Source organism: Chiloscyllium plagiosum, unplaced genomic scaffold, assembly GCF_037043375.1.
Source record: "Chiloscyllium plagiosum isolate Xiang-an unplaced genomic scaffold, Cpla_swu_hap1 HiC_scaffold_24, whole genome shotgun sequence".
Taxonomy (NCBI): Eukaryota; Metazoa; Chordata; class Chondrichthyes; order Orectolobiformes; family Hemiscylliidae; genus Chiloscyllium; species Chiloscyllium plagiosum.
The window spans coordinates 14,184,628-14,202,226 of NW_028270162.1; the positions used below are offsets into that span (position 1 = coordinate 14,184,628).

The 17,599-nt window shown below is 41.9% G+C and overlaps 1 protein-coding gene across 2 annotated transcripts in view; it reads left to right on the plus strand.

Moving 5' to 3' along the window:
• The window catches only part of LOC122562546 (uncharacterized), a 101,364-nt gene that overhangs the window by 18,441 nt on the left and 65,324 nt on the right, over positions 1-17,599 (plus strand). For both annotated transcript variants that reach the window (XM_088000302.1, XM_043715462.2), the window contains exons 2-4: positions 5,345-5,498; positions 10,572-10,717; positions 15,435-15,567. In XM_088000302.1, the coding sequence (XP_087856428.1) occupies positions 5,345-5,498; positions 10,572-10,717; positions 15,435-15,567 (433 nt within the window). The remainder of the gene's footprint in view (positions 1-5,344; positions 5,499-10,571; positions 10,718-15,434; positions 15,568-17,599) is intronic.

Below are 17,599 nucleotides of genomic sequence, written 5' to 3' on the forward strand. Positions count from 1 at the left end.
TCTTATTAAATAGTCCACCTGGAATATCAAGGGAAGTCATTCGCCTGTTAAAAGGAAAAAAATGCTTTCTAACCTTAAGAGGGAAAGGGTTGATATCGCTTTGTTGCAGGAAACCTATCTTGATGTTGGCGAACACCTGAAGTTACAACGGGGGGGGGGTTATAACCGAGTATTCTTTTCATCCTTTACTACTAAAAGTAGGGGAGTGGCTGTACTTAATCCAGAAAAATCTTCTGTTTACTTTATTAGAGCAGGTGAAAGATGAGCAGGGATGGTTTGTGATAATTAAAGCCTGATTCATGGCGGGGGGCAGGCGGGGGTCGAGAAATATGGCATTTTAAATGTCTACTGTTCTCCAGTGCATCCCCTCAAATTTTTGATTACTGCTTTCACTAAGCTGAGTGTCTTTGGAACACAGCACATTATTATGGGGGGGATCTTAATTGTCTTTTGGATCCGACAGTGGACAGGATGCCTAGTGGGCCCCCAACTAGTGCTTCACAGGCCAAGCAGGTGGCTGACTTATGCGAGGAGTTGGGGTTGGTGGATATTTGGAGATGTCTTCACCCTACCGGCAGGGATTTCACTTTTTTTTTCAAACCCACATAAATGTCACACTAGGAATGATCTCTTTCTGGCTCCCTCAGCCCTTCTGGATTCGATTTATGGGTTGCAAAATTGGGAATATAGCTACCTCTGATCACTCAGTGGTCTATTTGGAAGTTAAGGCCAAGAGTGAGGGGCTAGGTTTGCAGACCCTTTTCTCCTTAAGGATTCCAAATTTGTGGAATACCTTTTGAAAGAATTTCAGGAATTCTTGACTATCAACTCAGGCACGGCTAGTAGTCTGTCTATGCTATGAGAGACCACTAAGGCCTTTGCTAGGGGATTAGCTATTTCCTATTCGGCTAGCTGGAAACTACTGAAGGAGGAACAGCAGCATCTCCTTGAGACACAGTTGAAAGCTGCCGAGGCGGCATATTTTGCGCGGCCTTCAGTGACTAAGCTACAGCAGGATCAAGGCCCTTCTGGGCTGCCTTGAATTCAATACTGACACAAAACGTGAAGAAAGAACTTGCTTTTGCTAGTCAAAGGCTGTTCAAGTATGGGGGTAGGCCGGAGAAGTATTTAGCATACCTGACTAGGAAAAAGTGTGCTCCCCAGTCCAATATAGCAATCAGAGACAGCGCCGGGGTCCTTACATACAATGCTAAAATGACGAATGAGGCTTTTTGGAGACTTTACTCTGAATTGTATCAGTCTGAAGGTTGCGAGACAGGAGTGCTAAAATGGAGGCCTTTTTTAAGAACCTAGACCTCGCAAGGGTAACCTTGGCACAGGCCTCTCTCCTTAATGCCCCTTGACAGTTCAGGAAATACAGGAGGCAGCTAGGCAGATTCAGAGTGGGAAAGTGCCTGGCCCTGATGGTCTCCCGGGTGAGTTTTATGAGGAGTTTATAGGGATCCTGTCGGGGCCGATGTTGAAGATGTATAATCACTCCTATATCCATGAATGCCTACCACCATCTTTGAGAGAAGCTAATATTTCCTTAATTCTTAAGGAGAAGGTTCCCGAGGATTGTGCCTCATACAGTCCCATCTCTATTGAATTCAGATTTCAAGATTCTGTCTAAGATCCTGGCGCTGAGATTGGAATAGGTGTTGCCCCATATTGTTGAAGAGGACCAGAGAGGCTTTATAAGGGGCCATGAGTCCTCTAATAATATCAGAAGGTTGCTGAATATGGTCCAAGTTTGTCAGCAACGATCGATTCAGGGGTTGGTGATTTCCTTCGATGCAGAGAAAGCATTTGACTGTGTGGAATGGCCGTATCTTTTTTATGTCTTAGAACAGTTTGAGTTGGGTGGGGTCTTTGTTAGGTGGGTGGAGGTTTTATATCGCCACCCTCTGTCTGCAGTCATCACCAATGGGGTGAAGCCTGAGAATTTTAGGATTGGTAAGGATAGTCAGCAAGGCTGCCCCCTCTCACCGTTATTAGATTCCTTACAGTGTGGAAACAGGCCCTTCAGCCCAATCAGTCCACACCGACCCTCCGAAGAGTAACCCACCGAGACCCAAACATTGTAACTAAGAATGCTCAGATACCACAGCTGGATTACTAAAGATGCAATGCATCCTGTTATGGTAAGATTACAGGTTTACATCAGAATTCATTTTTCACATGCCCAGGCATAATATGATCAACTCTGTTCACAGCAAGAGGAATCTCTAAAGAATACTCAAAGCCACTACCCTGGGGATCTTTGTAGGAACAACTAGCACAGCAGTACACCTCTATTGTTTACGTTGGTGATAGAACCGCTGGCAGAGTCCAATAGTCAGAACATCCACATAACCGCTTCGGAAGTGGGATCGACGGCATGCAAGATTACACTGTATGCGGATGATGTCCTTCTGTTTTTATCCAAGCCGATGACATCAGTACCCCATTTGATCCCATGTATCAATTCATTTGGGGCTATTTCAGGAAATAAGATTAACTTTGCAAAATCGGAGGAACCTCAAGGCCCTAAGTTCCCTTTTAAGTGGTCACGGGCAGGGTTCCGATACCTAGGCATTTTAATTACCTCCAAGTTTGATCTGTTATTTCGGACTAACTTTGCTCACTTGCTTGACAATATTAGGCGGGATCTCCAGAGATGGGAGGCTCTTTCAATTTCATGGCTGGGCCAAATATCTCTCATTAAGATGAATGTTCTTCCTCGTTTGCTTTATCCTATGCGTATGCTCCCTATAATGTTTGCTGAAAATGTCTTGCTGGAAAAGCGCAGCAGGTCAGGCAGCATCCAGGGAACAGGAGAATCGACGTTTCGGGCATAAGCCCTTCTTCAGGAAAGGGCTTATGCCCGAAACGTCGATTCTCCTGTTCTCTGGATGCTACCTGACCTGCTGCGCTTTTCCAGCAACACATTTTCAGCTCTGATCTCCAGCATCTGCAGACCTCACTTTCTCCCTATAATTTTTCCCAGGTCAACGTTGCGGAAGCTTATGGGATGGTTTGGTTCTTTTGTCTGGCATCATGGGTGGCCCCCATCAAACTTACTAAATTGCAGTTGCCTTAAGGAGGGGGAGGAGTTGATTTCCCAGACATCAGGAGGTATCAATCGGGTTCCCTGCTGTCCTTTGTCTGCGACTGGGTAGGTAACGATCCAAACTCAATATGGCTGGATATCGAGGCCTCCTAGGCAAAGTGCCCCCTTATTAACCTGTTGTTTATGGATAAGATGAAGACAGTTATGGACCACTGCTGGAACCCCATTGTCATTAGTACAGTCAAGGCGTGGAGGGCAATGTGTCAGAGTGAGGTCGCTTATCCAAGACTTTGCCACTTACGCCTATAGTTGGCATGCCAGGGTTCTGACCAGGGATGATGGACTCAAAGCTCAAACTATGGGCAGCGAGAAGAGTTTCTAGTTTGGGAGACTTGTTTGAGGGGAGGTTATGATGTTTTTTGAGCAACCTAGCCGCAAATACGGGTTGCCCAGCAGAGATCCTTTCCGTTTTTTTTTCAGGTTAGGGATTTCACCCAGAAGAAGACTACGCTTCTCACTAAGCTCTATAAGCCCCATACAAAGAGGTTGTTGCTACATTCCACAAGCACCCTTTTGGTTAGTGCCCTCTATCACCTGCTGGGTGGCAGGGCCTGGCAGGATATTAACTGGTTATGTGAGGTCTGGGAGCAAGAGCTAGGAGTGGAGATCTCTTCTCAAACATGGAAAAACATATGGGAGAATACTTGAAAGATCTCAATCTGTAATAGGGCATGCGCTATGCGGTTAAAAGTTCTGCATCGGGTTCATATGGCAGTGGACCATCTGGTGAAGTTTTTAAAAAAAAAAAAAAGGGGCATCTTCAGTGTGCCCCAAATGTAAAATAAGTGTAGGCATTCTTATCCATTGCTTCTGGACATGCCCCAAGCTCCGTGTTTATTGGAGAGCTGTGGCAGGAGAGAGAGAGGCTATTGAGGACTGAAGTCAAAGTAGACCCGATAACTCTCCTCTTAGGTCTACCGAATTTACTATCTTTAGACGGACGTGGGAAGAAACTATTTAATGTTCTTGCATACTGTGCATGGAAGAATATTCCGATGAGCTGGGTGTCTGAGAACCCACTGGGCTTGCTGGGATGGTAGAAATTAATTCTGGAGCACATTCCCTTGGACCTTTTTACAAACATGGTTTACCACACAACAGGCCATTTTTATAAGACATGGCAGCCCTACTTGAATTATTTGGGTATAGATTTGTCAACTATCTTAACTAAGGCATTTGTTTAAACAGCACGGTTAGGTTTGTCGAGCCCTGGGCCCTGAAGGGGGTCTCCTGAGTTAATACGGATATATATACAATGCTCCCATTCCTTTGTTTGGGAGTTTTTACGCCGAGCATAGCTGTTCTGTATTGTTCTTATTTTTTACTTTTCTTTTTTTTTGATCTATTAGTTATTTGCTTATTTATTGGTGTTGCCTTGCAAGGAGTAGGTTAGTAGTTAGTAGACAGTCGTTGTATTGTAATTTGTGGGTTTTTTCTTTTTATTATGCCGATTTGTATTTTTCAATAATTTTATGTGTTTGTGAAGTTAAAAAAATTTGCTAATAAATAAATATATTTTAAAAAAAAACACTGGTCCAAGAGCAGGTCAGAGACTAAGGATACTGCGGCGAGTAAGTTGTCTCCCAAAATCTATCTACCACCTCCAAGGCACAAGTCAGGAATGTGATGGAATCCTCTCCACTTACCTGGATGGGTGCACCTCCAACAACATTCAAGAAGCTTGACATCATCCAGAACAAAACAACATGCCTGATTGGCATCATGTCTACAAACATTCAATCTCTCCACCTCCAAAGCTCAGTAGCAGCAGTATGTACTATTTCCAAGATGCACTGCAGAAATTCACCAAAGATTCTTAGAACCTTCCAAACCTACGACCACTTCCATCCAGAAGGAGAAGGGCAGCAGGTACTTTGAAACACCACCACCTGCAAGTCCCCCTCCAAGCCCCTCGCCACCCTGACTTGGAACTATACCGCTGTTCCTTTACGGTCGTTATGTCAAAATTCTGTAATTCTCTCCCTCCCAGCATCGTGGCTGCACAATAAATGGGCTGCAGCGATTGAACACAGCAGCTCACCACCATCTTCTCAAGGGTAAATAGGGATGAGCTATCAATGCTGTCCAGCCAGCAGCACCCATCCCACAAATGATTTTTTTTTAAAATTGTGATGGAACATTTAATAGGTCTGTGATTTGCTGGTATAATTTCCAATATGAGGCTAATGTAGACTAGTTAATCTGATTTCGTTTCAATTTTACACTTTCCAGACAGTTACTCGAGTGCAAAGCAGCTTTCAGGCAAAGGACCACACAGAAGAAATCTGCACACATGAGACACCTATCCACAAAGTATCTGAATTATTTGAGGATATTTCTGATGATGAAATGCTCGATAATGGAGGATTAGATGAAGATCTGGATGGTAAGAAAAATTAAGAATGCCACTGGATTAATGAGAAGCCCAAAATACATCCCAAACAATGGGAGGTGCAATCAAAGATAATGAAACTTCTTCAGTAAAGCATGAAGGCTTAAAAAACTACCCAAGAAATAATCTCCATGTTTTAGTGGGTAATTCCACTGTTTGATGTGACAGTGCACCATAAACATGAATAAGATACCAGGTTAATGATTGTAATGATTCAGTGTCTTTTTTTTAAAAAAAAACTTTTTTCTAATCAACCTGTTCAGAGATGTTATTACACAGCTCTGGGGCAGATGGAATTTGAACGCAGGCCAAGGTTCTGTCGGTCCACACGTAGGACCCTCCGTCTGCATCACAAGAGCCCCTTTTAAATTCAAATTATAACATCTGCCATGATAGGACACAAAACTGGGTCTCTAGAATGATATTTGGGTCTCTGGAGTCTAGTAATTCTCCCACAAAGCCATAATAATTCAATAAACCGTTGTTTTCCAAATAGGAGCACAATTGGCCTCCATATTTGAATTAAGGAGTGCAATTGATCCAAGTTTTCACTCCTGCCTAAATAGAGCAGTCAACTGGGGCAATAGTTATTCCAGTTGTTGCCTGGTTATTTAACTTTGAATACTATCTCACTATGTCAATCACTTCAGCTCATTCAGGAAGTGGAACTTGCCAGGTGTAAGCAATGGGGCACAGGTCTCTGGCACAGAGTTTGTCCCTGTTCCTCCAAAAGGAAGGCGAAAGAGGAGCAGACCATTAGTATTGGGGATTTCATAGTTAGGGGGACAGATGGGAGGTTTTTTGGGAACAAGAGAAACTTGCAGTTGGTGTGTTGGCTCCCAGATGCCAGGGTTAGTGATGTCTCTGATCGTGTTTTCAGGATCCTTGCGGGAGAGGGGGTGCAGCCCCAAGTCGTGGTCCACATAGGCACCAACAACATAGGTAGGAAGAGAGATAGGGATTTCAGGCAGAAATTCAGGGAGCTAGGGTAGAAGCTAAGAGCTAGGACAAACAGTTCTCTCTGGTTTGTTACCTGTGCTACGTGCTAGCGTGGTGAGGTATAGGGAGAGAGAGGAGTTGAACACATGGCTACGGTTTTGGATTCCTGGATAATTGGAGCTCTTCCTGGAGTAGGTGAGACCTCTGCGAACAGGATGTTTGGTCTTCACCTGAACCAGAGGGGTACCAATATCCTGGAGGGGGGATTTGCTAATGCTCTTCAAGTGGGTTTAAACTAATTCAGCAGGGGAGTGGGAACCTAAATTGTAATTCGAGTATAGAGGAGCTTGAGCGTAGGCAGATCCAAAATAAAGGTTCAGGGTTGCAAGAGGCCACCGACAAGCAAAATGTTGGTTTAAAGTGTGTCTATTTTAACGCTAGGAGCATCTGAAATAAAGTGGGTGAACTTGCGGCTTGTCTCTGAAATGGCCTCAACATCAAAACCCCAGGTCCAGACCCATGTGTAGAGCAGGGACAGGAATGGTTGTTGCAAGTTCCGGGATTTAGATGTTTCAGTAAAAACAGAGAAGATGATAAAAGAGTTGTTATCAAGGACCGTTTTGTGGTTGCGAAAAGGACATTTGAGGACTCATCAACTGAGATAGTATGGGTTGAGATTAGTAATAGAAAAGGAGCGGTCACCTTATTGGGAGTTTTCTCTAGGCTTTCAATTAGTTCCAGAGATGTGGAGGAAAGGATAGCAAAGCTGATTCTCAATAGTAGTGAGAATGACAGGGTAGTTGTTATGGGGGACTTCAACTTTCCAAATATTAACTGAGAATACTATAGTTCAAATAATTTAGATGGGTCAGTTTTTGTCCATTGTGTGCAGGAAGGTTTGATGACACAGTATGCAGACAGGCCAACAAGGGGCAAGGCCACATTAGATTTGGTATTGGATAATGAACCCAGCCAGGTGTTATATTTGGAGGTAGGTGAGCACTTTGGTGATAATAACCATAATTCAGTTAGGTTTACTTTAGCGATGAAAGGGATAGGTATACACTGGAGGGCAAGAGCCGCAGCAGGGGGAAAGGCAATTATGATGTGATTAGACAAGATTTCTATTTAGGATGGGGAAGGAAACTGCAGGGCATGGACACAATAGAAGTGTGGAGTTTATTCAAGGAACAGCTACTGTGTGTCCTTGATAAGTATGTGCCTGTCAGACAGGGAGGAAGTTGTCGAGCGCTGGAGCTGTGGTTTACTAAGGAAGTTAAATCTCTTGTCAAGAGGAAGAAGGTGGCTTATGTTAGGATGAGATATGAAGGCTCAGTTAGGGTGATTGAGAGTTACAAGGTAGCCAGGAAAGACCTAAAGAGAGAGCTAAGACGAGCGAGGAGGGGACATGAGAAGTTGTTGGCAAATAGGATCAGGGAAAACCCTAAAGCTTTCTAAAGGTACATAAGAGATAAAAGAATGAGGAGAGGAAGATTAGGGCCAATCAAAGACAGTAATGGGAAGTTGTGTGTGGAGTCAGAGGAGCTAGGGAAAGGGCTAAATAAATATTTTTCATCCGTATTCACATTGGAAAAAGACAATGCTGTCGAGGAGAATACTGAGAAACAGGCTACTAGACTAGATGGGATTGAGGTTCACGAGGAGGAGGTGTTAGAAATTCTGGAAAATGTGAAAATAGATAAATCCCCTGAGCCAGATGGGATTTATCCTAGGATTCTCTGGGAAACCAGGGAGGAGATTGCCAAGCTTTTGGCTTTGATCTTTATGTTGTCATTGTCTACAGGAATAGTACCAGAAGACTGGAGCATAGCAAATGTTGTTGCCTTGTTCCAGAAGGGGAGTAGAGACAACCCTAGTAATTATAGACCAGCAAGCTTTACTTCGGTTGTGGATAAAGTGTTGGAAAAGGTTATGAGAGAGAGAACATTTATAATCATCTCAATAGAAATAAGTTGATCAGGGATAGTCAAAACGGTTTTGTGAAAGGTAGGTCATGCCTCACAAACCTTATTGAGTTCTTTTAAGAAGGTGACCAAACAGATGGATGTGGGTAAAGCAGTTGATGTGATGTATATGAATTTCAGGAAGGCATTTGAAAAGGTTCCCCATGGTAGGTTACTGCACAAAATACAGAGGCATGAGATTGAGGGCAATTTAGTGGTTTGGATCAGATATCAGCTAGCTGAAAGAAGACAGAGGGTGGTGGTTGATGGGAAATGTTCATCCTGGAGTTCAGTTACTAGTGGTGTACCACTAGGATCTCTTTTGGGTCCATTGCTGTTGGTCATTTTTATAAATGACCTGGATGAGGGCATAGAAGGGATAGGTTAGTAAATTTGTGAACGACATAATTGTGGTACAGTTGTGGGTAGTGCTGAAGGATGTTGTTACAGAAGGACATAGATAAGCTGCAGAGCTGGGCTAAGAGATGGCAAATGGAGTTTAATGTGGAAAAGTGTGAAGTGATTCACTTTGGAAGAAGTAACAGGAATGCGGAGACCTGGGCAAATGGTAAGGTTCTTGGTAGTGTAGATGAGCAGAGAGATGTGTGTCCATGTACATAGATCCCTCAAAGTTGCTACCCAGGTTGATAGGGCTGTTAAGGCATACGTTAGCTTTTATTAGGAGAGGGATCTAGTTTTGGAATCATGTGGTCATGCTGCAGCTGTGCAAAACTGGAGTATTGCGTGCAGTTCTGGTCACCGCATTATAGGAAGGATGTGGAAGCTTTGGAAAGGGTTCAGAGGATATTTACAAGGATATTGCCTGCTATGGAGGGAAAGCCTTATGAGGAAAAGTTGAGGGACTTGAGGCTGTTTTCGCTAGAGAGAAGAAGGTTGAGAGGTGACTTAATTGAGACATCAAAGATAATCAGGGTTAGATCAGGTAGACAGTGAGAGCTTTTTTCCAAGGATGGTGATGGATAGCATGAGGGGGCGTAGCTTCACATTGAGGGATGTCAGAGGTACCTTCTTTACTCGGTAGTAGAGGCATGGAACGCACTGCCTGCAACAGTTGCAGACTTGCCAACTTTACAGGCATTTAAATTGTCATTGGTGAGGCATATGGCCATGAATGGAATTGTGTAGGTTAGATGAGTTTCAGAATGGTTTCACAGGGCGACGCAACATCAAAGGCTGAAGAGCCTTGTACTGTGATATTATGTTCTTTGTTCGCTATTGCTATGTTGTATTCAGAAATTGCATGTACACAACTATTGGAGAATCATTACCATCCTGACTTGGAATTATATCACTGTGCCTTCACTGTTGCTCAAACTTTGGAATTCTCTTTCTGACAATGTTGTGGGTCAACCTACAGCACATGGACTGCAATAGTTCAAAAAAACAGCTAACCACCACCATCTCAAGAAAAACTAGGAACTGGCAAGAAATAATGGTCCAGTTTCCAAATCCCATAACTAGAAAAATAAACGAGTTGGTGTCAGCAGCAACAGTAACAAAGGAAAGAGGAAAACCTATCTTAAAATCTCTGTTTTCAATGCATCAATTAGTAAAGCAGTTGTGATTGAGCCAAACTCATTAAAAATGCTTCAGTTCAATTCCTGGTTTGAATTAACAGAAGCGTACCTTCAAGTCCCCAGAAAGGGGGAACGGGGTTTCAATTCTTCATTACTGGCCTATAGAACCATTGCAGGAAGATGTGCATTTGTCAGTGTTGAGTGACAGTTTGTTTCACTTCAGATCTGGTGACCCCATCAACCAAATAGCTAATTAGGTTCATAAAGAATGATTACTTGGGTGATACTACAGAGGAAGTCATGTTCTAAAATCATGCAGCAACAAGGCAACTTTGCTATATATGAGCGTGAAGAATTTTCACACAAATATCAGAACAGTTGTGTTGTGACAGGTTGTATTAAAACTACAGCTTTAATTTAAATAAGGGTATAGCATATTGCATTTCATTATTGTAATATAAAACTTGTTAAATTTCTAAGTGTTATGTGTAAATCTCTTCATACATGTTATGACACATTTCTGGAGCAGATACAACTTGAACTGGTGCCATCTGGTCCAGAGGTAGGGAAACTACCACTACAGTACACCAGAAGACCTTCATTAAATTTGCAATGTTCTATTTCAGAAGGGGTTTTGAAAGCCTATGATCACACAGGGAAAACCAAGTATAAACAAGCATGTGAAACATATGGTGTGGTACCAATCTCTTCCTTCCTGCGGAACATGAATCAAACAGAACTCGTTATGATGCATTATGGGCTTGGCCCTCAGGTAAATTTTAAAATTGTTTACATTTATTTTTTTAAAAGAACTGATACGCTCTTGTTATTGACAGTCTGCTGCCCATTTATCTCGTCCTGACTCTTCATCCCAGATGTTTTCAGAGTTGAAACAAATCCAGAGCTGCTTAAAATATGGTCAGGTTCGAATCCTCGGACACCTGGCATTTCGCAGTTTTCATTGGGTACTAGAAAAGGGTGCAGATAACACTCTGCACTACTTCTAAAGAAGAGTCATACTGTACTCAAAATGTCAACTCTGTTTCTCTCTCTACAGATGCTGCCAGGACTACTGAGTTCCTTCAGTATGTTCTGTGTTTATTTCAAATTTCCAGCATCTGCAATATTTTATTTTTATTCAAGCCCCTTCCGTACCCATTTTAAATATATCCAATAAGCTAAATAATAACCAGAACAAGTGTGGAACTCCTGATCAAAACATATCCACTTGAAAATCTTTGGGGAAATAAAACTTTTGTTCCATCAGCAGGCCTTTTAAAGTATCATTAACACCTACTTAATATTATCAATCTTATCCAAATACACATTGAGATAGTGATCAAAAAAATCACGTAAAGACAAACTTATTATAAAGATGTCAGTTCAACAGTCAACAATTTCTTTTATTTGTCAAAACAGAACCACCTCCTAAGCTTATACTTTTATTTCAAGTACTTTTGTTTATACTTCATTTTATAAAGCCTTGTTTTGATCCTGAGATTTTTCATACCTGCCATCCTCCCTGAAAGCATGGACTCCTTGCAATGATATGCTCGGTATTCAACTACAGGAAGAAAGCAGAGTAGTCAAGTCAATCTTGTTTGCACCCAAAATTCGTAATATACAATTTCTGCAAAACATGTAAAAATGGATGACCACCTTTTTAAAAATAGCTGGCTGAGCCCTAAATTTGAGAACTAAATATATACTATGGGAAAAGAGATGTGTGTCCAGTCTGTAAAGAAGACTATCACTTTAAAATAACTTAATATCTTGAAAATTCTTTTTATTGCACTGTATTTCATCATTTCTTATCAGGGTTTTGTGTCCAAATTTAGCTTGTTTTTCCTTGGAAACCAAACCTTCATAATCTTGTACATGTCAGGTGAAAATATTTATCTTCAAAGGGAGTACATGGAGTGTGAACTATTGCTACAGCTACAACAAATTGTATAATATCAGAATTGTAAAAATCTAAGAGATATAAAATCATAATTGTTGCTGTGGCAGAATCTTTTGAAAACTGGGAAGAATTTCCAATGATAAATTTATTCAGAAAAGTTAGAATCAGAAGGTCTGGAGCTTTTCCTTCTCAATCTTGGAAATGTTGACTTTTGATACTATTTGGTATATTTTCCAGCATTGTTAGTTATGCTGAGATCCTACCATTAGGACCATTTAGTAAATTTTCATTGATGTTTTATGATATTATGATTTTATTTGTTATGATTTATGTTGTGGTTTCTTGGCATCAGTTACATTTGATGCACTAGTAGTAGCGAAGCCTTGCTTTGTTTTTGGTGATGCATGTTATTTTGTGATAAATGGCTAAGTTGAATGTTTCCAGCATTTTCAGTCAGAAAGAGTCATTACCATGAAACTTTGTATTATTTCTCTCATCAAAATGCTGAATATTTGTCTTTTTGAAGTAATTGTGATAAATGGTGTTTGGCAGTGGAGATACCACACTTTCTCCTCCACCAGCAGCAATATTGTCACTACCACCCCCCAGGACTGAAGTTAACATCTCCTCCACTGCCCGCCCTATCTGATTATCATTTATTTTACAACATTATGCTTAGATTGTACTATAATAAAAGTTGTGGGTAAGATTGAGGAGGTTTATGGTTGACTGCACTTGATTGTTTTGCAACCTGTATTTTTCTTTAATTTGCTGACGCTTCATTTGATTTACTGGTGAGCTATTGCGTACAAAGGAAATATGATGAAAATTGCATTTGACTTCTTTGGCTTCTCAAACTGAGACAATATCATATTACCAGTCTAAAAAAATCTGACTTGAATTTACATAGTACATTCGTGGCCACAAGATTTCTGAAGCATTTTTGTGGTGATACAAAGGTTTTAAGAGGTATATTTTGTGAAGGAAGGTTGATGTAGAGGTGATGACCAGTCTGCTCCAAAGCCAATAAACAGCTTATGAGACCGTGGGACTTTTAAAGTTGGGACAATAGAAGCAGCATGAATGGGGTAGGGTCAAATTCTAAAAACCAGGATTATTGGTTTAAGCGTGCTGCAGTTGCTGAGGTCTTGAAGCTGGATGTGAAAGCGAGTTTTGAGAAGATTTGCAGCTTAGGTTGAGGTTCTGGATGTAAGTTTGCTGACTAAGCTGGAAAGATCATTTTCAGACATTCCATCATCACATTAGGTAACATCATCAGTGAACCTCTGGTAAAGCACTGGTGTTAGTGACCCGCTTTCTATTTATGTGTTTAGGTTTCCTTCGGTTGGTGATGTCATTTCCTGTTCTTTTTCTCAGAGGATGGTAAATGGGGTCCAAGTTGATGTGTTTGTTCTGGTTGGAATGCCATGCTTCTAGGAATTCTGGTGTGTGTCTGTTTGGTTTGTCCTAGGATGGATGTGTTGTCCCAGTCAAAGTGGTGTCCTTCCTCATCTGTATGTTAGGATACTAGTGAGATGAACATCAACTAACCACAAAAAGACATGACAACTCTCACTAGTATCCTAACATACAGATGAGAAAGGACACCACTTCAACTGGGACAAGACATCCATCCTAGGACAAGCTAAACAGAGGCATACACAAGAAGTCCAATAAGCATAGCATTCCAACCGGAACTCTATTAACAAACACACCAACTTTGATCCTATTTACCACCCTCTGAGGGGAAAAAAAACAGGAATTGACATCACCACAGGAAATGATACCACAAACCCAAGGAAACCTAAACACATAAATAGAAAGCAGATCACTAACACCAGTACTTTACTGGAGGATCACTGATGATGTGACCTAGTATGGTGGCAAAACATCTGAAAATGAACCTTCCAGCTCAGCGAGCAAACTTACATCCAGCTGGACGTGAAAGCTCATATTCCTCTCTCTTTGTTACAACTAAATTCTGAGGTTCTCCTACTGCTGGAATTGCATGTAAGACAATCTGTTTTATTGAATTTGCCTTTGCCAAGGTTGTGTTTATGGAATGTTATTATATTGGAACAGTTAATTCATAGTAGTTCATTAACTATTTTAAGCATTTTTATAGTTACAGTTAAAGCCAATTATTTTCTTTTTATTTTGTCTGTATTTTAACTGTAACATACAACAATCTCCTGCAAACAACATTGTGATAATGACCAAATATTCTGTTGTGATGGTGTTGTTTGAGAGATCAATATTGACCAGGACACTGAGGAAAACTTCTCTGTTCCTTGTAATAACACCATGGAATATTTCGCATCCATCTGAGAGAGTTTGTCATGTCATTCAAAAGACAAAAAAACACATTTTTCAGTGATTTGTTGGACAAAACTAACATCACCTTTCTTCATTGCAGCAAGTGTTTCACATTTTGGTAGTCTCACTGTCAATTTTATATTACTGTTTTGTGTATTTTGTAAAATCTCTCAAGTAAGGCAATGTGAGCCTTGCTGGCTGGCCAGCATTTATTGCCTGTTCGTAGTTGCCCTTGAGAAGAATACGGTGATGAGCCTTCTTGAGCCTCTACAATCCACCTGTTGTGGGTTGACCCACAATGCTCTTAAGGAGCGAATTCCAGGAATTTGACCCAGTGACAGTGAAGTCAAGTCATGTTTGTGAGTCGCTATGATGGGACTTACATGTGGTTGTGTTCCCATGTATCTTTGCCCTTATAAATTATATAGTCATTGGTTTAGAAGGATTTGAGGATCTTTGGAGAATTTCTGCAGTGCATCTCTTAGATAGTACACACTACTGCTACTGAGCATTATTGGTGGAGGGATTGGATGTTTGTGGATGTAGTGCCAATCAAACAGGCTGCTTTGTCTTGAATGGTGTTGGAGCTTCACCCATCCAGGGAAGTGGGGATTATTCCATCACACTCTCAAGTTGTGTCTTGTAGATAGTGGACAGGCTTTGGGGAATTCAGGAGGTGAGTTTCTCTCCACCGTATTCCTGTGGCCTGTGACCTGCGCTTGTAGCCACTGTGGATGTGCAAATTCAATTGAGTTTCTTGTCAATGGTGACCCCCCCCCCCCCCCCCCCAGGATGTTGATAGTGGGGGATTCAGTGATGGTAACACTATTGAATATCAAGGGGCTGTGGGTGTCTGTTATTGGCAAAGGTCATAGCCTGCCCATATGTTACTTGCTATTTGTCATCCCAAGTCTGGGTAATGTCCAGATCTGGTTGCATTTGAACATGCCTTGGGAATGGTCAATGGTACAAGCATTGTTAAATCTTTGGTGAACATTCCCACTCATGACCTTACAGAAGGAAGGTCATTGATGGAGCAGCTGAAGATGTTGTGCCAAGACACTACTCTGAGGAACTCCTGTAAAGATGTTGTGGAGCTCAAGTCATTGATATCCAACAACCACAACCACCTTCCTATGTGCCTCCTGCTACCTATTGATTCCAGTTTTGCTCCTTGAATGCAGCCTTGATGTCAGGGGCTGACACACTCTCTTCACCTCTGGAATAGAGAAATTTCACTAATTCACTTCACTTTTTTTTTTACTTTCAGGGTGCCAAGGCAATTTCTGTTTCTCTGATAACCAACACCTCAATCACCAAGTTAAATCTGAAGGATAACTGGCTGGAGGCAGAGGGTGCCAGAGCTATTACAGAAATGCTGATGGAAAATTGTTACATTACAGGTTTAAATATCTCAGTACTATCTTTAATGTAATACCCTGATCCTGCAGAGCACTGTGTTGTACGTTTTGCCACATAATTCCATTGTGACATTATCTCCTGTAAGATATGCATTTTTCTGGAGGGAGCTAGAGAACTAGGAACACATCGGACAATGTTTAAAAACTCAATTGGTGGATTCAGTTCATCAACCTCATTGGACAAGAATGTCATATTTGGTAAAAAGCAGCTTCTGATTAGCTGTGTGTTTGAACTAAATTTTGGCTGTGAGCTTTAGAATCCTACCATCAATCTCAAATGGTTGAGATGGGGGAGGATTGGCTGCTGACCCCACACTTCTGAGGAAGTCACTCTGATGCGAATTTTCCAGTCCAGTTAGTAGCCAGAGGTGTGATCAGCCACTGATCGTGAAAGCTGAAGAACCAATAGGGAAGCAGACTTGTGTTTCAAGTTAAGGGAGATGGTAATTGCAATGTGTAGGTGCCATTTCTTCAACTTGGCAACTAGGCCCCTATTGAGGAGGTTCACAAAGCCTACCTAGTGCACTGACTGCCCTGGTCGACTGTGAGAAGGCCACCTTCAGTCAGCTACACTGTTCCTTTCTGCTTCTGCACACCTGGAAAATCCAGTTGTCAACTGACAATAGACCTAATTAGTGGCCTGTTAAGGAAGTAGGTTACCCACCTTGTGAGGATTGCTAAGCAGCATGCCAGCCAGCAGCGCAATATTCTACACCTATATACCTTGATCAGTACCTGAAACCATTGCCCATTGTTTTGCAATGTTAGAGTGGATTAATTTTACTGTGTGCTAGTTTAAAATCTTATTTCTGATCATTGATGTTTTTTCTATGTGACATTGTAATTTTGGAGTACAAATACCCCCGGTAAGTTCTTTGTAAATATAAAATATTTGTTGGTGCGTTTTTGATTCACCTGATTTCTGCCTTGACTTCTAATTATTAGTTTCAAGTTCCCCACCCACTTAGCTTATAGTGCAGAATGCACCATATTATTGACACTAAGCTTTAAAAACCAGCAATCCTTGAAATAACTCGAGGCCAGTACCCTGTCACCAAGTCCATCTTTATTTGCACATGGAGTGTCCTTGACATTGATCCAGCTTTGAGGAGAAAGTGAGGTCTGCAGATGCTGGAGATCAGAGCTGAAAATGTGTTGCTGGAAAAGCGCAGCAGGTCAGGCAGCATCCAGGGAACAGGAGAATCGACGTTTCGGGCATAAGCCCTTCTTCAGGCTTCATAAGCCCTTTTCTGAAGAAGGGCTTATGCCCGAAACGTCGATTCTCCTGTTCCCTGGATGCTGCCTGACCTGCTGCGCTTTTCCAGCAACACATTTTCAGCATTGATCCAGCTTCCTCAGGGCCAGCTCTGAGTGAACGGAAACTCTGAAACTCCTGTTTAGATCTGTCAGATAGGGGTGTCTGATTCGGGCAGTTAATCTGGTCCAATCAGGGAACTCTTATTCAATGATGTCCATCTGCCTGACCTCCATTATAATCATTACATCCCTCCCTGTCTGAGTCTGATGACATCAGTCAGTTCTTTCCTTATGTAGATCCTCCTGGGGCATTTTAGCACTGGGTCAGGTTCCTCCAACTCTGCCTCTGCCTCTGATACAGATGACATGTAACACACAGTAGCTTGCCTCTTGCACCCAGAACATCTCGGGCGGGGGATGGGGGGGGGGGAATTCATCCCTTCAGGCAGCAAAGATGTGGTGATGGTGCCATCCATCCTGCCCATTTCCAATTCTGAGGTATCTTCAATGCTTTATAGAGAGGAAGAACTGACAAAAAGGCACACGAGGACGCAGGCATGTTTTTCTTCTACACAGTTTGCAAGTTTGCAATTTTCATATGGTCCATGTGCTTGTTCAGGACCATCACACCGACCTGAAGTTTATATATCACTGGATCTGACCTCGTGTCGACCATGTCTCTTACCCAGGTATGGCCATTCCTGTAATTCCTACGCCAAGCTTCAACCCTTGACGTAAACTGTCTGTCTCACTTAGT